Consider the following 21956-nt stretch of genomic DNA (forward strand, 5'->3'; position numbering starts at 1 on the left):
CCATCTCGCCATTGGGCGTCTGCCTCACTTAGGCCCTGCTGAGCTTGCAATCACCATGGTAACAGCAGCGCTCCCATGGGTTGTTCCCACAGGGCAGGCAGCAGGTTGGGTGTTGCGGAGCCTGGCGGTGGTGGGAGGAGGCAGCACTGGGGCTGAGGAGCCCGCACATGCAGGCAGAGTCAACCACCATTACCGCAGTTCCAGCTCCAGTATGGTGGCTGCCTGGCTACTTCCGGGGCAGGCCATGTGGCAGGTGGTTTGCTCCATCTGCCAGCGCTGGGGCTGGGCTATGATCCAGCTGCTCCTGTGGCAGCCTGGCCAAAAAGGCCCCATTGGGGCCCAGCTCCCATCTGGCTACTGTGTCCTGGCCACAGCCCCAATCCTGCGGTCGGGCCCCCATCTGCCAAAGAAAGGACTGGCAGCTGCTCCCCTCCCCCTGCTGTGGCCCAGATAATAGGGGAGGCCACAATCCAACTGTGGTGATCCTGGCCTGGCCCCTTGTCCAGCCATTGCTGCCTGGCTGCAGCAGACCAGCCCCAGCCAGGTAAGGTAATCTGGCCCCAGGGCTCCCCCACATACTCTTATTTCCCATCCCCAGCACCCTGCCTTCCCTCCCACCCCACACAGCCCAACCTCCTGCCCTGAGCCCCTCATACATCCCAACCCCGACTCCTGGATGTCTATGTCCCTAGCCCCCTGCCTTAACACTCCTGTACTCCCACACGCACCCTAACCTGTGCCTCGGGCCCATCATACACCTGAACACCTACTCTGAGTCCATCATAAACTCCAACCTGGCTACTGCACCCCCGTGCTCCCTGCCATATGATTGACAGAAGACAGCCTGAAATGTGCGTGAAACTGGCTTTGACCTGTTATAATGTAAACTTCAAAGAAATGTGCAAACAGATGCAGCAGTAAAAGTCCCATTAAATAAAGTCTGCAAATGCATAAATGAAACACTGTTGTTGTTACTCATTGTGCCAATTAGAAATAATATTAAGTAATATATTTTGAGTCCTGCACCTGGACATTTTTATACATCTTTGTTGACCACATGTTCTGAATTTTGATCTAGTTTGGTTCTTTGGTTTGAAAGGGTTGCCAACCCCCTGTTCTAGCATGTGAAAGAGTCTGGTGAAAATGGGGGTGTCCGAAGAATTAAAGCCCCTTGTGAAATGTCTCCAAATGCCCTTCTCCCCCTGACAGGCTGCAGAAAACCCATGTTTTGTTCCAGCTCAGCCCATGGCTTGCAGAGCCAGGGACAGGAAATGGCTGTGGCGGAGCCGGTGACCTTCGAGGAGGTGGCTGTGTATTTCTCTGAGGAGGAATGGGCTCTGCTGGACCCGGGCCAGAGAGCCCTCTACTGGGATGTGATGCAGGAGAATTATGAGGCTGTGAGCTGGCTGGGTAAGGATTCCTGTCCCCTTGGATATCAGAGGATGGGATGGCTCTGGAGCATCTGGGTTGGATTTGGTTCAGGGTCCCTCATTGCCCCCCTCCTCTCCAGTGTCAGGAGTATCAGCCCCAATAATCCTGGCTTGTGTGTGAGAGACTGTCCCCTCCACGCCCCCTCCCAAGGGAACCAAATTCAGGGACATAACAATGGTGCTGCTCTTCCCACAGCCAAGGTCTCAATGTGCTTCCCCACCATCTTGCCCATGTTTTGCCTTGATGGGAAGTGTCAGCGGAATGGTCCAGGCAGGAATGGCAGGTACCAGAATTGTGGGGTTGGGTGAGGCTACTATTAGTGTCCACAGGGTACCCCTTGTGCCAGTGTGCTGAGCCCCTGGAAGGAGGGTGCAGTCCCCAGAGTCCTTTCCTCCTGCCTGTGGGTGATCTCTGGGACATGCTGGTGAGAGGGGCTGGAGCTGAGGGAGGGTGGATGAGGCAGTTCATGCTCTGCAAGTGTCCTGTGGGAGGTAGCTCTGTAGTACAGGGGTTCTCAAATTTATGATACCGTGACCTCCCCCCCCATTGCTGCAACCAGCCTCTTAGTTGCTCTCGACCCCCTCGGGGGTCAGTACCCACAGTTTGAGAGACGCTGCTGTAGTAGATAAATGTGAGGAGAGCTCTTCATGTTTGTCAGGCACAGCATTTTGTGTGGACTTCCTGTGTGGCCTTGGTCAAGTTACTTAGACTGTTTGTGCCTTTTGTCACTGTAATAGCTATTACAGTATGTCACTGTTTCACAGGGCTGGGGAAGGATAAATACATGAAATATGGGAGTTGCTCAGCTCCATATAAGCACCCGCATTGTACAGTGGAGGCCTGATTTAAACCAGAGTTCCCAAGTGCTGTTCTGACTGATAATCTTTGCTTCCACAGTGGCTGCAGTGCCATGTGAATTGGTGCTAGCGCCACAGAGTGGTGTTATGGCTACTCAGGGCGGCTCTTTCTGGAGCTCTGATGCCAGCTGCACTGGCAGAGCATGCGGCTTGTCCAGGCAGCACAGCTCAGGGTCATTGTCAAAGAAAGACACAGGCTCCACTTGGGGCTAAGGCGCTTGGCCAGGTTTATTGGCAAAGGAGCAGAGTGCTAGTGTCCCAGCTCCCCAGACACAAGTACAGTGAGATGTGTCTAACCCCAATAATGGTACTGGCTCAGTCAGCAACCAGAACGCTGCCCCTCAGCCAGCACCAACAGGCCCCTCCTTCCATACATTGACATACACAAGGTGCACATTGCACTCTGTGTGTTGTTACCCCCCTTATCCTTGTACCAGCTCGTTTAAACAAAACCTCTGTGTCCATTATCCCCCTCATCTCTTCACTGATGTGCACAAGGGTCTGTGTGTTCCTCTGCCATCTCTTAGGTGTGTGTGTGTGTGTGTGTGTGTGTGTGTGTGTGTGTGTGTGTGTGTGTGTGTTCGGTTACTGCAGAGATCGATATGTTTTTGTACCCTCTTTTCCCATCTGCAATGTGCTTAGATGGTTGGCTGGTACCTAGTATGCTACCATTCTGCCAAGGCCTGGCCTGTTTTGTTTCCCAGCCATTGGTTAATACTGTTATGCTGAGGCCTCCCTTCCCCTCCTTGTGATTTTACTGGAGGATGTTTACTCATCATTCCAAAAAAACATGAACTACAAATATGCACTGGGCTAAACACTTTTCATGGCCATTTTACTTTACCCATCCAGAGATTCGTGCCCAGTGTTCTCCACATTCTTTCATACAACCTCTGGACAGATTTCCCCCAAGTTGTTTTCAATTAAGCAACACTGGGTATCAGGACTGAGTGTCAGTAACTAGACACTGAGCAGGATGGTTTGGAATAACGTGCCTCAAGATGCAATCGTACTGACCCAAGTCCCAGAACACACCCTCTGCCTGGCGCTTGTCCTGCAGTGACATGTGGGCCTTTATTACAAGAGTAAGAAGGACGCCGAGGAGAGGCCTGAAGACTTGTGGGGCTACACTAGGGCAGTGAGTAAGCACAAATGTGAAGGCAAAAGTGCAGGAAGAGTCTCAGCAAGGGGCTCTGGAGGAGACAGAAAAGGGCTGTAACCCTGGCACACTCCAAATACAGAAAGGCCTGGGCTCTGGGTCTCCCTCTGGCCCAGAACAAACAAGTACCAGGGAAGGCTGAAAACAGAGTCGGCAACACAACGGTGCTCCATGACAGAGCCCAACCAACTGTAATTCCTGCTGGGCTGTGGAATGAAGGTGGAACACAGGCTGGTCTCCCAGAGCTTCTTGTCCCGAGGAGGAGACTGCATGTCCAGCCAGTGTGTCTCTGGAGGACATGTTGGGTCAGCTGCATTATATATTGGGCAAGCACACTGGGGTCCACCCAGTCCTGCCAACCATCATCCAGAAGGTCATTGACTGGGAGCATATTTACACTGGCGCTTCACAGCTCTGTGACTGGCTGTGCCCATAGAGTCCATGTTGAGTAGCGATGCTGAGCACCAATTCCTCAGAGCATGGAGGTCCCACTTCTCCAGCAGCAGGGTGCACACAGCTGCCTCTGTCACAGGAGGAGCCACACACTGCCCAGGGGCTCTGCCCAGCTCATGGCAAGGCCCGGGGCAAGGACTTCCCAGCGCATGTGGTAAAGTTGCATGATCAGCTATTGCTGCCTGGAGATTGGTTAGTGGGCATCACACAGAGCCCTTCTGAGAACTTGGCCAGAGTGGAAGGAAGTTCTGGCTCAGGGGTGGGGAACCTAAAGTCATGGGGGTGGAAGCCCATCATTGGGGAGCCTGGGGTAGCACTTCATCCCCTCCCCCCCCCCCCCCGTTGTTCTACCGTTGGGCTGGAGCACACACAGTCTACTAGTGTGGGCAGCACTACGCTCTGTTGAATGTGGGGAATGTTTTTCCCCTTCTTAGTTGGAGGCCACATGAGTGAGGGTTTTTTGTTTTCTTTTTTTGCTTCTCACTTGTATGTGGCCCCCGACTGACTTTTCTGTGGGTCATCAGTTCCCAACCTAAAAGAGTTTCCCCACCCCTGCTCTAGCTAGTCTCGCAGGGCCACTCAGAGATTGGTCAATCCAGAGAGAAAAGACTGGTGTAGAAAACTCTTGCCTCTTATCTCATCTGCTCCAGGGCCATAAGAGCAGTGCGGTCCTTTTCTAGATGACTGATGACTTTCTCATCCTTTTCTCCAAAGCATATATGAAGCAGGAGCCACAACATATCCTCTTAAGTGGATGATAAACATGGGCTCAGTGTTTGTCCGGGACCCAGAGTTCTTCCCATTTCTCCTAGCACTCACTGCAGAGACAGAAACGATCTGGACTGGGAGGCACATATCTTTCCACCTCCAGGATGTTTTTAGGCAACGAAGCAGCCATGCCGTGGCCCTGTGCACTCAGCTACTATTGCTGCTGGGCTTAAAAAATGGCCTTTTAACTTCCTCAGTCAGCCATCCAGGGCAGGTCACAGGCAGCCTGGTGCGTTCAGTGGAGGGCAGGAGTGCTGGGCAGTTTCCCCAATGATGGGCTTCCACCCCCATGACTTTAGGTTCCCCACCCCTGAGCCAGAGCTTCCTCCCACTCTGGCCAAGTTCTCAGAAGGGCTCTGTGTGATGCCCACTAACCAATCTCCAGGCAGCAATAGCTGATCATACAACTTTACCACGTGCTTTGGGAAGTCCTTGCCATGAGCTGGGCAGAGCCCCTGGGCAGTATGTGGCTCCTCCTGTGACAGAGGCAGCTGTGTGCACCCTGCTGCTGGAGAAGTGGGATCTCCATGCTCTGAGGAATTGGTGCTCAGCATCGCTACTCAACATGGACTCTATGGGCGCAGCCAGTCACAGGGTTCTGTTGTTGTCTCTGGTTCCCTGGGCAGTTGCAGGAGCACTGTGTGGCACATGCCTTCCCTGCTCCTCCCCATCTCTAAGCTGAGGGAGAGATGTGCCTCTGCCCTGGCCAGGCCAGCCAACCACCTCCCACAGGGTATTTTTATGCCAGTAAGTTATCCTGAGAGGCTCAGCTAGGAGGGGTGTCGCTGTGCTTCAGTGGGTCACACTGGGAATGCCAAATTCAAGACACATTGCTAAGATATAGGGCAGGCCCATCCCCAAACCAGTGGTTATTTTTCCATAAGATATACCCCTCCAGCAACAAAAGTAAACTTCTGTCTCATCACACTGGCTAACCAGCAGTCAGAAATGCAGTCTTCTTAAGTATTCCAGTGCTCATTTCAAACACCTAGACAAAAGACTTAATGAGTGGTGATTCAAAACCAGTTTGTTTAACCAAAGGATTCTTCTGATGCCAAAGGACCAGCTACATATCCAGGTCAATAACTTACAACCTACCCCAAAATTACATGGTTGTCAGTTCTTTCCTATCTACTATCTAAAGGTTTATTTGTAAGAGAAAAGAAAGAGGCAAAAGTTACAAATGAGGAAAGCAATCAAATACAGATACGCATTGCAATGTCCTTGGATCGGGTTTGAATTGATGACAGAATAAACCACTGGTTTAAGTGTCTGGATGCTTCCAAAAGATTGGGCAGTCCTCTGTCCTGTGGTTAAAATGCTCCCATTAGGATATGCCTATAGTCTGGAGATGAGCATGGGAGAAACCCAATAGAGTTGTTTCGCTGGCTTGTATGGCTCTCTGGCATGTGGATGGCAGGGTTCCCTCTGTTTCTTCCAGCCATGTGTGGTATACATGTTGTTGTGTGCACTGATACACCAGTAGAAATAAAAAACCTAGATGAAATACATCTTTTGAAAAGTCACCATTGGGTGTGTGAAACAAGAGACTGTGTGTGCTCGTGTGTGTGTGTGTGTGTGTGTGTGGGGCATCCTGGGTAGACTCAAGTTGTGTGTGTGTGTGAGAGAGACAGACTCTGTGCCTGCATGAGAGAGGAACAGACAGTTTGTGCGCTGGGTAAGTTTCAGGGAAACTTAATACGCTGTCTCTTTACGGCACTGCAAGCTGTCCGGCTCTGTCCCTGAATCCTGTTGTCTTCCCTCCCCTGCTCTGCGCAGATGGCGTACATGAGCAGGAGAAGAGGAAGAGTGTGCATGAGATAGTGTGCATGTGTGCACGAGAGACTGCATGAGCTGGCTGCTAGGGATATCTCACAACCAGAGCACTGCCTGTGTAAGAAAGGCAGGCTGTCACCATTCAGACACAGCAGCAACCATATTTGAAATACAGGTGTATGTTCCATATTCACAACTTGAGGTACAAAAATGATGCCCATATACAAATAAGATAATCTTAGTCACCACATCAGAATGTTCCCATTGAGACTGCAAGTGACCCACGTTGCACAGGGTTTGTTGCAATTATGCAATATTGGTATCACAATCACTTACAGGGCCATGTTTTAATCCTATAACATCACAGGGGGAACTTCCCAGGACTAAATGATGATCTGAGAAGGGGTCTGACTGAAGATGTGAGGAATGCATCCAAAAATTGCAGAAACATGAATGGTAGATTCTGCGCAGCTGAAGGGGGGAACAAATGGCAGGCCAAGCTGGCCACAAGACAAAGTCTGGGAAACCACACAAGGAGGCTGCTGCTGCTAGCAGAGTAGAACCAAAGCAGCAGAGGTAGATGAAGGTTTCTTCAGACAAATAAGAGAAGCTTCCAGATAATATGCCCTAGTTCTCCCTGACATCTGCTGGGAAACAAATACAGCAGTACACAGAAAATCCAGGAAGTTTTTGGAGAATGTTGGGGATAACTTCCTGGTACAAGTGCTGGAGGAACTGACCAGGGGCTGTGCTCAGCTTGACCTGTTGCTCACAAACAGGGATGAACTAATAGGAGAGTAGAGGTGGGTGAAAACCTGGGCATCAGTGATCATGAGATGATAGATTCCAGGATCCTGACAAAAGGAAGAAAGGAGAAACTTTAGAAAAGCAGACTCTGACTCCCTTAGAGAACTGATGGGCAGGATCCCCTGGAATGTTAACATGAGGGGTAAAGGAGTCCAGGAGAGCTGTCAGTATTTTAAACAAGTTTTATTGAAGGCACAGGAAGAAATCATCCCGATGCACCGTAAGAAAAGCAAATATGCTAGGCAACCAGCTTGGCTTAGCAGGGAAATCCTTGGTGAGCTCAAACACAAAAAGGAAGCTTACAAGAAGTGGAAACTTGTATAGATGACTAGGCAGGAATATAAATATATTACTCGAGAATGCAGGGGAGCAGTCAGGAAAGCAAAAGCTCAATTGGAATTGCAGCTAGCAAGCAATGTGAAGGGTAACAAGAAAGGTTTCTACAGGCATGTTAGCAATAAGAGGGCAATCGGAGATGATGAAGCCCTTACTGGATGAGGGAGGTAACTTAGACTATGGCTATACTACATACTTTTTCTGGAAGTAGAAATGCAAATGAAGCACTCATTTGCATATCTCACACTCATTTGCATATTCTCTTCTGATCCTTTTTGTGGAAGAGGTTTTTGCACACAAAAAGTGCTGTGTAGATGGCGCCTTTTTCTGCAAAACTCCATTTTTGCACAAGATCCCATCCTCCATTTTTGAGGAAGAAGGGATCTTGCTCAAAAAGGGATTTTTGCGCAAAAATGCGCCATCTACACAGTGCTTTTTCTGCAAAAACCTTTTCCGCAAAAAGGATTGGACGATAATATGCAAATGAGATCATGATATATGCAAATTAGTGCTCCATTTGCATTTACTCTTCCAGAAAAAGTTCGTAGTGTAGCCATAGCCCTGGTGACAGTTGATGTGGGAAAAACTAAAGGCCTCAATGCTTTTTTTGCCTTTGTCTTCACAGACAAGGTCAGGTCCAAGACTACTACGCTAGGCAACACAGTATGAGAAAGAGGTGGGCACCCCTCAGTGGAGAAAGAACAGGTTAAGAACTATTTAGAAAAGCTAGACATACACAAATCCATTGGTCCAGATTTAATGAATCCGAGGTTATTGAGGGAGCTGGCAAATGTCATTGCAGAGCCTTTGGCCATTATCTTTGAAAACTCATGGAGATCAGGAGAGGTCCTGGATGATTGAAAAAAGGCAAATGTAGTGCCCATCTTTAAAAAAGGGAAGAAGGACAATCCAGGAAACTACAGACCAGTCAGTCTTCCCTCAGTCCACAGAAAAATCATGGAGGGCATCCTCAAATAATCCATTTTGAAGCACTTGGAAAAAGGGAAAGTGATCAGGAATAGTCAACATGGATTCACCAAGGGCAAGTCATGCCAGACCAAACTCATTGCCTTCTATGATGAGGTAACTGGCTCTGCGAACATGGGGAAGTTGGTGGATATGATGTACCTTGACTTCAGCAAAGCTTTTGATCAGGTTTCCCACAGTATTCTTGACAGCAAGCTAAGGCAGTATGGATTGGATAAATGGACTGTAAGGTGGATAGAAAGCTGACTAGATTGTTAGTCCCAAAAGGTAGAGATCAATGGCTCGACGTCTGGTTGGCAGTCGGTTTCAACTAGAGTGACCCCAAGGATTGGTTTTAGGGCTGGTTTAGTTCAGTATCTTTATTATTGACCTGGATGAGGGGATGGATTGCACCCTCAGCAAGTTTGCGGATGACACTAAGCTTAGGGTAGAGGTAGATATATTGGAGGGTAGGAATAGGATCCAGAGTGAACTAGACAAATTGAGGGATTGGGCCAAAAGAAATCTGATGAGGTTCAACAAGGACAAGTGCAGAGTCCTGCACTTGGGATGGAAGCATCCTAAGCATTGTTACAGGCTGGGGACCGACTGGCTAAGTAGTAATTCAGCAGAAAAGGACCTGGGGATTACAGTAGATGAGAAGCTGGATATGAGTCAACAAAGTGCCTTGTAGCCAAGAAGGCTAATGGCATATTAGGTGCATTAGGAGGAGCGTTGCCAGATCTACAGAAGTTATTCCCCTTTATTCGGCACTAATGAGGCCACATCTGGAGTACTGCATCCAATTCTGTGCCCCCCACTATAAACAGGATGTGGATGCATTGGAGAGGGTCCAGCGAAGGGCAACCAAAATGATTAGGGGGCTGGAGCACATGACCTATGAGGAGACGATGAGGGATTTGGATTTGTTTAGTCCACAGAAGCGAAGAGTGAGGGGGGATTTGACAGCAGCCTTCAACTTCCTGAAGGGAGGTTCCAAAGAGGATGGGAGAGAGGCTTTTCAACATAGTGACGGATGGCAGAACAAGGAGCAATGGTCTCAAGTTACAGTGGGGGGTTCTAGGTTGCTATTAGAAAACATTATTTCACTAGGAGGGTGGTGAAACACTGGAACTGGGCTCCCTAGGGAGCAGTTGGAATCTCCATCTCTCAAGGCTGATTCCCCACTCTGGCATGATGTATGCAGAAGTTGGGGCCCACAAAAGTACCCCAAAACCTTATCCTTCCAGAGTTTGATATAAAGCTTTCCCCCAAAATCTTAACTTAGATTTTGGGGATAAAGATCTGCTGCCACTACTCAAGTAATGGTAAGAAAAACCAGGGAAGACATCACTTGGGAAATCCCAGCCCCTAAAGTAAAACCAGGACACAAAAATTAACCAATACCAGGTTAATAAAAAAGAACTTTTATTGTCACCACAATACTCCTGTTACAAGCATAATGACTAGATGGAAAAGTCACCAATTAATATACTCATGGGGAATTCCCATGGGCCAAAAACTTATTTACGAAGGAGAGGAAAACCCATTTTTAAATGCACAGACCTCATATTCCCATTCCCAAACCATAAAACAATAAAACCTAACGAATTCATCTAAACTTTACCCCACTTACAGTGGTGAAGAGCCTTTTCTTGGAGAGAGACAAGGGCTACGTCTAGATTGGCATGATTTTCTGCAAAAGTTTTTCCGTTAAAAGCATTTGCGGAAAAGAGAGTCTAGATTGGCATGGACTCTTTTCTGCAAAAGCACTTTTTGCGGAAAAGCGTCCGTGCCAATTTAGACGCGGTTTTGCGCAAGAAAGTCCTGATCACCATTTTCGCGTTCGGGGCTTTTTTGCGCAAAACAATACCACATTGTCTACACTGGCTGTCTTGCGCAAAAGCATTTGCGCAAGAGGGCTTTTGCTGAAATGGGAGCAGCATAGCATTTCCGCAAGAACACTGACAATCTTACATGAGATCGTCAGTGTTCTTGTTGAAATTCAAGCGGCCAGTGTAGACAGCTGGCAAGTTTTTCCGCAAAAGCAGCTGCTTTTGTGGTAAAACTTGCCAATCTAGACGCAGCCATATTGTCTGTCTCCCTCCGTATCTGGAGAATCAATTGTACCAGAGACAAAGGAGGGAAAACCCCCAAATTCCTTTGTCTCAGTTTGAAATCCTTATCTGCTTTTCTATTAGCTGACTGCTACCTGGCAGTTAACAGTTAACCCCTTAGTCCCCAGGCTGCTCACCATCCCTCATGACCATGACACCCTAGAGGTTTTTAAGTCCCAGCTTGAGAGAGCCCTGGCTGGGATGATTTAGTTGGGGTTGGTCCTGCTTTGGCCAGGGGGCTGGATTCAATGACCACTTGAGATCTCTTCCAGCCCTCGGATTCTATGATTCTGTGAACTCAGCTGTAGCAACATCCACACATCCTGGAGAAGCAGCACAGCCAAATGCTGCCATGGCCAGTTGCAGGAGCAGCAGCTATTGTGGGCAACTGGCAGGACCCACCCAGGCACAGGTAGTCAGGAGTCTAGAGCAGGGGTCTCCAAACTACGGCCCGGGGGCCGGATGCGGCCCGCGAGGCCCTCTCATCCGGCCCGTGGAGACCTTTTTGGATTCAAAGGCAGAAGAAGTGAGATTGTTTCAAAACCCATTTGAAGCAGATGTGGCCAGTTGCCCAGATGAACTGCAGCTGGAAGTCATTGAGTTGCAAGCAAATGACCTCCTTAGGGACAAGTTCAAAATAGGACTGGTGAGTTTTTACCAGTTTTTGCCCAAGGAAGACTTTCCTAATGTCAAAACTTTTGCATCAAGGTACCTTTCAATCTTTGGAACAACATACCTGTGTGAACAAACATTTTCAAGAATGAAATACGTGAAGAACAATTTGAGAACAAACTTGTCCGATGATAATCTCAGGTCACTGTTGATGTTAGGGACAACAAATCTAAAGCCAGAAATGTCTGCCAGGAAACAATTTCACCATTCACACTAATACAGGTGTTCATGTGTAGTGTATGAATGTGTTATTAAATAATAACTGAATAAAATAATATTAAATAAATAATTAAAAACAACATCCATGTTTTGATTGTTTTTTATTTGGACCTCAAGTGTGTAGTCGGCCCCCGAACTGCTGTTTGATAGTTAATGCGGCCCTCGGGCTGAAAAGTTTGGAGACCCCTGGTCTAGAGCATAGGCAGGGTCTAAAGCAACCAGCCAAAGATTCACTTCACTGCTCAGAGAACTTCCTCTACCGCCTCCTGGTTCAAGTAGAGCATCTGAGCCAAAGAGCAGGGTGAGATGAGCCCCCCAGCCTGGAGCTTTGGGGACAGAGCCCTTGGGGAGAAAGGACCCGGCAAAGTTCTTGCTCCCCAAGTCCTAGTGACCTGCTGTGTGACAGCTGCAGTCTGAGCCCTGCCTGTGAGCCTCAGTGGCTCCCCCAGGGAATCAGTGGGCCATTCCTGAGGTGCGCCTTCACTGTAGGTGAGTGCATCCTGGGATCTTGTACCATCCAGAGCCCAGACCCTGCAAGATGGGGAAGGATCCTGTCTGGGTGGGCAACTCAGACCCTGGCTCTGGAAGCAGTAATGGTGCAGACCTTAATGAACAACATCAACAATTGCTCCCCCAAGCAGGATTTCAAGACTTCAAAGCTCATGTGATCTCCTGGGTGGAGCGAGGGGAGGAGCTGCAGATCCCAGATCTCCAGGGCTGTGAGGAAGGAGAAATCATCAATGACACCCACACAGGTGAGAAATCAGCTAAACTGACTAAGAAACCAATTTCTGTAACCTCATAGCAGGTGTCACTTTTGCACTTCCATCAAGTTTAACTGATACTTTATCCTGGCTACGTCTACACTGGCGTGATTTTCTGGAAATGCTTTTAACAGAAAAGTTTTCCGTTAAAAGCATTTTCAGAAAAGAGCATCTAGATTGGCACAGACACTTTTGCACAAAAGCACTTTTTGCGGAAAAGCGTCCGTGCCAATCTAGACGCGCTTTTGCGCAAAAAAGCCCCGATCGCCATTTTAGCCATCAGGGCTTTTTTGCGCGAAACAGTACTGTGCTGTCTACATTGGCTCTCTTGCGCAAATGATTTGCACAAGAGGGCTTTTGCCCGAACGGGAGCAGCACAGTATTTCCGCAAGAACACTGATGATCTTACATGAGATCGTTAGTGTTCTTGTGGAAATTCAAGCGGCCAGTGTAGACAGTTGGCAAGTTTTTCCACAAAAGCAGATGATTTTGCGGAAAAACTTGCCAGTCTAGACACAGCCCCCATGTTCAGCTCTAGTCAGAGGGAGTGGGGGGAAGGCAGGGTTCTCTTCCCTGTGGAAGGGATGTGAGGAAGGAGGATGAACTCCGCTAGCAGAGCCCACTCAGGCACAGGCAGTCAGGGCCAGGAGTCTGGAACACAGGCAGGGTCAGAAACAACTATCTAAGGATTTGCTTACCTGCTCAGACAACTTCCTCTGCTGCCTCCTGGTTCAAGTAGAGTGTCCGAGCCAAAGAGCAGGGTGAGCCGAGCCCCCTAGCCAGGAGTTTTGTGGAAAGAGCTCTTAGGGAGCTAGAGATCTGCTGGGTCCTTTCTCTCCAAGTCCTAGTGCTGTACCATGTGGCACCTGCAGTCTCAGCCCTGCCTGTGGGCCTCACTGTCAGATCTGCCGGTCCTCACTGGAGCTCCCCTTCTGAGCAGTGTGTTCCTGTCCTGCCCTGGGATGGGGGGGATAGAACAGGCCTTGAGGAAGACTTAGTTGTATCCTACAGAGTGCAGCAGAGCACTTCGCTCCCCCAGGGGATCACTTGGATCATTCCTGAAGCAGGGGCCTCAGTAAAGGTGAGTGTGTTCTGGGATCTTGTATCACCCAGAGCCCAGTCTCTGCAAGGTGGGGAAGGAGCCTCTCTGAGTGGGCGACTCAGGTCCTGGCTCTGGAAGCGGTAATGACATGGACCTTAATGAACAAAATCACTTGGTTAATTCCTCCCTGAGCAGGATTTCCAGTTCCCAAAGCTCCTGTGATCTGGGTGGAGAAAAGGGATGAGGTGCAGATCCTGGATCTCCAGGGCTGCGAGGAAGGGGAGATTATCAGCAACACCCACACAGGTGAGGAATCAACTAAACTGACCCAGAAACCAATGTCTGTGTCCTCATTTTTTTCAAGTGTCTTTTGTGCAGTTTCATTCAGTCTAACTGACTCTTCAGCCTGTATTCAACTCCAGTCAGAGGGTGCAGAGTGGAGGCTGGGTTCTTTCCTCTGGAGAAGGACTGAGGAAGGAGAATGAGCTCAGCTCATGATTATTCAAGCCATTATTTGGGTTTTTTCCCCCTTTTATGTTCCCCTTCCAGAGTTTTCCTTTCAGCTTAGCACAAAAAATGACTCCTGTCTGGATTCTCTCTCTCCCTGCAGGTGATGGAATGGTGAGTGAGAACAAGTTGAATCTTCAGCAGGAAGGAATGGAACAAGTAGCTCCATGTGCGATGTTTTTGGGAAGATCTGAAGGGCATGTTCCCCATATTCTTGAGCAGGGAAAGGTCTATCAGAATCAGTGTAGTCCAGAAAGGCAGCAGCAAAACCATCTGGTGGAGGGACAGGGTAAATCCAGTCCCAACAGCAGAGGGGTGAAAATAAACACAGAAACTGTTCACCAGACAATCTCCCATCAACAAGCACTCTACACTTGCAGTTACTGTGGGAAAACCTTTCAACGGAAAAACACCCTAATTATACACCAAAGAATCCACACAGGGGAGAAACCCTTCAACTGCTCTGACTGTGGGAAAAGCTTCAGGCAGCGGTCAAGTCTTGTTAGTCATCAGAAAATTCACACAGGAGAGAAACCCTTCAGCTGCTCTGACTGCGGGAAAAGCTTCAGTGAGAGGAAAGACCTTGTTAGACATAGCAGAATCCACACAGGGGAGAAACCCTTCAGCTGCTCTGACTGTGGGAAAAGCTTCAATAACCGGTCAAATTTTGTTAGTCATCGGAGAATTCACACTGGAGAGAAACGCTTCAACTGCTGCGAGTGTGGGAAAAGCTTCAGTGAGAGGAAAGACCTTGTTAGACATAGCAGAATCCACACTGGGGAGAAACCCTTTGACTGCTCTGACTGTGGGAAAAGCTTTAGTCGGCGCTCAAATCTTATTGTACACCAAAGAATTCACACAGGAGAAAAACCATTTAAATGTTCTGACTGTGGGAAGAGCTTCAGTTTGCGCTCAAATCTTCTTATACATCAGAGAATTCACACAGGAGAGAAACCATTTAAGTGTTCTGAATGTGCAAAAAGTTTCAATCACCGCTCAAGCCTTAGTAAACATCAAATAATGCATACATGAGAGACAATATCACTGCTCTGACTGTGGCAAAAGCTGCTGTCAGAGTACAGATGTGAATTCACATAAGAAAGAAACCTTCAGCTGCTCTGATTGGCAAAACCCTTCAGTCAGAATGCACACCTCATTGAATATTAAAGAATCAACATGGGCAAGAAACCTCGTATCAGTGGTCTCCAAACTTTTTACACCCAAGTTCACTTTTTAAATGTCAGGGCAAGCCAAGATCTACCCCATCCCTTCCCCAACACCCCGGCTGCGTCTAGACTGGCATGATTTTCTGCAAATGCTTTTAGCGGAAAAGTTTTCCCATTAAAAGCATTTGCGGAAAAGAGAGTCTAGATTGGCACGGATGCTTTTGCGCAAAAGCACTTTTTGCGGAAAAGCGTCCGTGCCAATCTAGACGCGGTTTTGCGCAAGAAAGCCCAGATCGCCATTTTGGCCATCAGGGCTTTTTTGTGCAAAACAGATTTTAGCTGTCTACACTGGCACTCTTGCACAAATACATTTGCGCAAGAGGGCTTTTTCCCCGAATGGGAGCAGCATAGTATTTGCACAAGAACACTGACAATCTTACATTAGATTGTCAGTGTTCTTGCGCAAATTCAAGAGGCCAGTATAGACAGCTGGCAAGTTTTTCCACAAAAGCAAGTGCTTTTGCGGAAAAACTTGCCAGTCTAGACGCAGCCCCCGTCCCTCTCCATTCCCCTTCTCTCTCACCATTTGCTGTCCCCAGCGCTTATTCGGTCTCACTGGGTTGGGAATGAGGGATTTGGGTGTGGGAAGAGGTAAGAGGTGCAAGCAGAGATGCAAAAGGGGATGCTGGCTCAGAGGGCTCTAGGCTGGAGAGAGTTGGGGGTCAGGTGGAGGGTTGGGGTGCTGAGCAAGCTACAGGCTTGTGCGGGTGCAGGAGTTTGGTTTGGGGTGTATGAGAGCCTCAGGGCACAGGTTTGCAATGTGTGGATGATGGAGGAATGTTGTAGCAGAAGACTGGGGATGTGGTGTATGATTTAAAGTTGGGGTCTGTGGGAGGTGCAGGAGTGTTATGATGCTGTAGCCAAATGGAGGTATGTCCCCATGGGGCTTATTGAACAGGGTTCATTTTTAAATAATATTATTTCCAACATAAAATGTTTCAGCATGGTCTTTATTTATGGGAGGGATGGGGAACCTGTTTGGGTTGGGGCACTGACTCACAGAAAAATCAGTCAGGGACACACAAGTGAGATGCAAAAAACAACCCCTCCAAATCCCTCCAAACCTCATTGATGTAGCCCCAACTGAAACACTTCCCTTTCCAAGCACTCTACCCTATGGGGGGTGGGAGAGTAGGTAGGACTGAGGTTCAAGGCCCCAGGCCAGATTAACTCTTCTGGGGTTCCAGAGTTAGTAGATTTTGTGGGGCCCTCTTCACTCTGAGGTGGGGCCAAAATGAGAGATCCAGTGTAAAGGACAGAGTCGCCAATGAGTGGGATAGGGACGGAGGTGCAGAATCTAGTTGGAAAGTAGGGTACAGGAGGAAGTTGGGGGTAGGTGTCTGTCCAGGAGGGAGGGGGCAGGAGCAGAATGCTGGTGGGGGGTCTGGCTAGGAAGCAACAGCAGGGTCCTGATGGGAGTCTGGCCTTGGGGTAGTGTGCTGGTAGGAGGTCTGGCCAGGGAGTAGGGTAGGATTCTGGTGGAGACCTGGCCAGGGGACCAATCCCAACTAAATCATCCCAGCCAGGGCTTTATCAAGCTGAGACTTAAAAACCTCTAGGGATGGAGATTCCATGTCCTCCCTAGGGAACCCATTCCAGTGCTTCACCACCCTTCTAGTGAAATAGTTTTTCCTAATATCCAACCTAGACCTCCCCCACTGTAATTTGAGACCATTGCTGCTTGTTCTGCCATCCGTCACTACTGAGAACAGCCTCTCTCCATCCTCTTTTGAACCTCCCTTCAGGAAGTTGAAGGCTGCTAACAAATCCTCCTCACCCTTCTCTTCTGCAGACTAAACAAACCTGAATCCCTCAGCCTCTCCTCATAGGTCATGTGCTTCAGCCCTCTAATCATTTTGGTTTCCCTCTGTTGAACCCTCTCCAATACATCCACATCCTTTATATAGTGGGGGCCCCCAAACTGGACACAATGCTCCAGATGTGGCCTCACTAGAGCTGAATAAAAGGGAATAATCACTTCTCTGGATCTGCTGGCAATGCTCCTCATAATGCATCCCAATATGCCATTAGCCTTCTTGGCTACAAGGGCACACTGTAAATATGTTCTTCCAACCGCAAAGGACCAGCCCCATTCCCAGGGCAATTTATACCTTAGATTGGGGTGGGCAATAATTTTTAATTGGGGGCATCTTAAGAAATTTTTGAAGTGGCTACCCTGGGAAGGGGTAGGGCCTCAGGCAGAAGGGGTGGGGGCAGCACACTTCCATGCTTCCCCGTCCACAGACTCTGATTGGTGTGTGGGTTGTGGAGTGTGAGAAGTCTTCACTCCCACTCCACCAGAGAGCCGCCAGTTCTGAACAGCTGGGGTTCCTTTTAGATGCCTACATTCCTGGAGCTGGAAGGAGACTTTGTGTGCTCCCTCCTGTCCCAGGTCAATCAGGGTCTGGGGGTGGGAAGAGCATATGAAGTCTGCCTCCACTCTGCAAGTCTCTCACTCCCTGTCCTCCAGCCCACAACACTTAGTCAACTGCCAGAGTTGACTCCAGTGTTCCCTCTAAGATTTTCCACCCATGAGCGGAGTGAGTTTTGTCTTGGGAAACAGAATTGAGTCCATGTATGCCTGCTCCCCTCCCCTCCCCATCCTCCTTAACCCCTGCACCTGCCCTTCTCTTCTCTCCTCTCCTCTCTGTGTCCACTCCTCCTCTAGCCCCTCTCTGATCATCTATAGTTACCCCTCCCCATCCCCTAACACCTCCCTCTACCTACCTGCTCTTCCTCTCCCCTCTGATGCCTGTCCCTCCCCTCCAGTATCTGCCCTTCTGCTTAACCCCCACAATACCCGGCACCTGCACCTTCCTGGTGCTTACCCCTTCCCTTACTGCCCCTGCCCTCTGCCTTCTTTCTCCCTGGTGCCCACTTCCTCACCATCCTCTGCCCCAGTACTCCTCACATCCTCTGTGCCCTCACACATGACTTGCTCCAACCCCTGCCTTTCTCATGCCCACCCTTTACTGGCTTATATGGTTCCCTGCTCACAGAATTTGTTAAGAACAACAATGTGAACATAAGAACTATAACATAAGAACTAGGGGATCACCAAATTAAATTTATAGGTAGTAGGGTTAAAACAAAGAAAAGGACGTTTTTCTTCATGCAGCACACAATCAGCCTGTGGAACTCCTTGCCAGAGGGTTCAAAAAAGAGCTAGATAGATTCATGGAGGTTAGGTCCATCAATGGCTACTATCCAGGATGGGTAGGAATGGTGCCCCTAGCCTCTGTTTGTCAGAAACTGGAAATGGATGACAGGAGAGGGATCATGTGACGATTTCCCATTTAGTTCACTCCCTCTGGGTTATCTGGCATTGGTCTCTGTCAGAAGACAGGATATTGGGCTAGATGGACCTTCAGTTTGACCCAGTATGGTCATTCCTATGTTCTTATTAAACCAGCCTGACAGCTTGCTTTGATAGGGTAACAAGTCCTATGATTAGAGAATAGTAATAGAGATGCAGCCGTGTTAGTCTGGTCTAGCTGAAACAGAAGATAGGACTATGTAGCACTTTAAAGACTAGTAAGATGGTTTGTTAGGTGATAAGCTTTCATGGGCCAGACCCACTTCCTCAGATCAAATTGTGGAAGAAAATTGGCATGACCATATATACCCCAAAGGGGTACAATAAAAAAAAAGTGAACACATATAAAAAGGACAAATCAAATTTCAGAACAGACAGGGGATGAGGAGGGGAGGTTAATGTCTATGAGTTAATGATATTAGAGGTGATAATTGGGGAAGCTATCTTTGTAATTGGTAGGGTAATTAGCATCTTTGTTGAGCTCAAGTCGTAAAGTGTCAAATTTAAGTATGAATGACAGTTCAGAGGTTTCTCTTTGAAGTCTTGTGTGAAAACACCTTTGAAGTAAGATGCAGGTAGTCAAGCCATTGAGACAATGCCCTTTCTGGTTGAAATGGCGAGAAATTGTTTTGCTTTGTGACACTGTCTGATATCTGTTTTGTGTGTATTGATTCTTTGGAGAAGTGTCTGAGACGTTTTCCAATGTACATAGCAGACGGACACTGTCGACACATGATAAGATAAAGTATATTTCCGGATGAGCAGGAGTATGTGTTCTTGATCTTATAACTGAATTGGCTAGGTCCAATAATGGTGTCAGCAGAGTAAATATGTGGACAAAGCTGGCAACGGGGTTTGTTGCAACCCTGGAATTTTCCCTTGCAACAAACCCCGTTGCCAGCTTTGTCCACATATTTACTCTGCTGACACCATTATGCCCCTCTAGGATATGGGGTGGGGCCAAAAATGAAGGGTTCTCTCTGTGCACCTCATCTCTATCCCGTTCCCCAGCAGTCCACTCCCGCACACTAAATGGTGCACCACCGAGCTCACCGACACTTTCCAGGCATGGTCCTGTGGACTGGAGACTCCAGGCTGCTCCTAAGGGCTGCCCAGGAGAAAGGCAATTTCCTTTCTAGGCAATGGCCCCCAGGCTGGGAATGGGGGGTGGCTCTGGGCACAGCTAGGATTCACTGGGCCCTGCTCATGTGCTGGGCATCTTGGTCCTCAGACTCAGAGTCTGATGCTCTGCCAACTGAGCTAGCGAGGAGCGTTAAGGATTCCAGCCCTTCCCCCCTCCAGAGCCAGCAGGCAGGGACACAGAAGGAGAAAAAGGCTAAAACCCAACTTCTTTTCTTCTCCACAGCCACTGCCCATCAACAGGATCCTCCTCATCCTCCCTGCTGCGCCTTGGCGCCATAAAACCTCTCCCTCTCCCTTGCACAGCTGGCCTGACCGCTGAACCCTACCCCACTGCTTCAGCCCCTGCCACACTGCTTTGGACCTGCCCCTGGCTCCCTAGGACTAAGCCTCTCACCTGCGTGGGACTCTGCATCTAATGCCCAGAAAGTCTCTGCCCCAGCACTAAGGGCTCTGGGAAGAAGATGGGCTGCCTGGCTGAGAGACGCGCTCAGAGAGCCCTGCCTGCCCAAACTGTGTGGTCAGAAGGAGAAGGTGTCTGACTTCAGATCAAGAGTTTGAGGGCTTGAGTCCCTTTGCAGTGGCAATGACTTTGCTGTGTCTGTGCCTGTGGGCCCTGCTGTCTTCAGCCTGGAAACCTCCCCTTGGCTCTGACCAGTGGTCTGGCCCCAGCTGGATGCTGGAAAAGAGATGTTGGCTGTTCCCACTGGAGCCTTTGCCATTCTGGCCTTGCCAGAGAGAGAAGGGAGTGGTCAGGCCAACATGTGGGACAGTTTTTCTTCCCAAATGTGTCCTTGGGCTTGAGGTGGCTTATTTAGTAGCACATCTGGAGCCTTGGGTGTTTCTCTGCTTCTCGCTTGTGGGGGAGAAGCTTCTTGGGGCAACATCTCCTGCCACACTGAGCCCCTTGAGTAGGAGCAGTGAGAGGGCCTGGTAGGGCCTGGCTTTGCTTTCCTCCCATCTTCTCACACTGGTCGCAGAGTGTCAGCAGCTGCCCGCATGCTGGTGGGTGGGAGGCTTTTGCTCAGCATTTGGGGAGCCAGAGGACAGGGAGCAGCCCGAACGGGGGTCTCTGTGGCTGTGCAGCCATGCATAGATCTGGCCCTGCCCTGCCTCAGTTGCTCAGAGGCTTTGGAGCCAGACTTTGGAGCCTTCCTTTGGAACTGTCAGCACCTGCTCCTCCTTCCCCCCCTCCAGTCAGGGTACCCAGAGAAGAAAAGGGGAGCTGGGGTCCAGCGTGGGTCTCCTCCTGCTTTCCCCTGGCTCTAGCCTGACCCTGGGCCTCTTTCCTTTTAGAATCTTGGGGGGCAGGGGAAAAGCAGGGGGCCATTTCAGAATTTGGTTGGGAGCAGCGACCTGTGCATACTGCATTCCACTAGAGTTGGTATTTAAATTAAAAAAAGCGAAAAATAAAAAAGGCAGCTGAGATGGGGCAGCTGGAGGGAAGCCAGGAGTATGGAAGCCAGCCTAAGAGCTGAGAGCCACCGTTGCCCACCAAAAGCACCAGTTGTAGGTCCCATGGTGTAAGGGACTGCACTCAGGGCTCCGAATCCTGCAATCTGAGTTCAGGGCTCAGTGGGACTTACTGGTGGGTGCCTCCTGCTGTGTGTCTGATGCATGCTGGAGCTCCATCTCTTGGTTGCCTGGCTAAGCGGGTGGCTGTGATGGGCTGGGGCCTGGAACGTACCAGCCTGGTTAGAGAGGCAGAGGGGGTGAGGTTGTGTGGCTCGCTGCTTCCCCTCATGCCCTCACATCTGGTCCCTGCAGCTGCCAGGCTCTGCCTCTTGCCCCCATGGTGCTAAAGGGAAGGAGTCTCAGGACCAGGCTGAATAGTAAAGGAAGGGCAGGAACCCTGCCCTAGGAGGGGCCACTGAGCAAGGGGGGTGCTGGGTATCAGGACTGGGTGGCACTGGGCAGGGGGCAGTGTGGCAGGGCTGGGGTTGGGGTGCAGGTGGCACAAAGGGCACAGAGCCACCTTTAGATTTGGCTTGTGAGCCAGGTGCTACATGGTGTCTGAGGTTACCCTGAGCCGCACATGGATTCCCAAATGCCTACACACTCCTCCTTTTCCTGGGGAGGAGGCTCCACCCCCAGCTTTATCACAGACGGTGAATTGAGTGGTCGGGGCTAAGTAGGGAGGGGCAGGGCCTGGAGTGGATCAGGACAGGGACTGGGGAGGAGCATGGCCCGGTGAAAGCAGGGGTGGAATGTGGGTGGAAGAGACAGGCCAGGGAGCTAGTCTCTCTCAGGAGAAGCTTCTTCCCCCCTCTCCCAAATCCAGACTGTTTTAGAGCTTGAGGGGTTCACACTGGATACCTGGAGAGTGAAATCTCAATACAGAGCCCACCCCCAGCATAGGGGTGTCACTGCCCTGGGGCTGGTGGGCACATTGCTCAGTAC

At 49.5% G+C, this 21956-nt stretch overlaps 1 protein-coding gene across 1 annotated transcript in view; it reads left to right on the forward strand.

Annotated features, from left to right (window-relative positions):
• Positions 1 to 21956, forward strand: part of LOC106731415 (uncharacterized) — a 58156-nt gene that overhangs the window by 13503 nt on the left and 22697 nt on the right. The window contains 6 exon segments of the mRNA XM_075913562.2: positions 1210 to 1410; positions 12200 to 12316; positions 13563 to 13673; positions 13978 to 14902; positions 14904 to 15093; positions 15640 to 15691. Of these exon segments, the coding sequence (XP_075769677.2) occupies positions 1210 to 1410; positions 12200 to 12316; positions 13563 to 13673; positions 13978 to 14902; positions 14904 to 15093; positions 15640 to 15691 (1596 nt within the window).

Source organism: Pelodiscus sinensis, chromosome 19 (genome assembly GCF_052426305.1).
Source record: "Pelodiscus sinensis isolate ZL-2025 chromosome 19, ASM5242630v1, whole genome shotgun sequence".
NCBI lineage: Eukaryota > Metazoa > Chordata > Testudines > Trionychidae > Pelodiscus > Pelodiscus sinensis.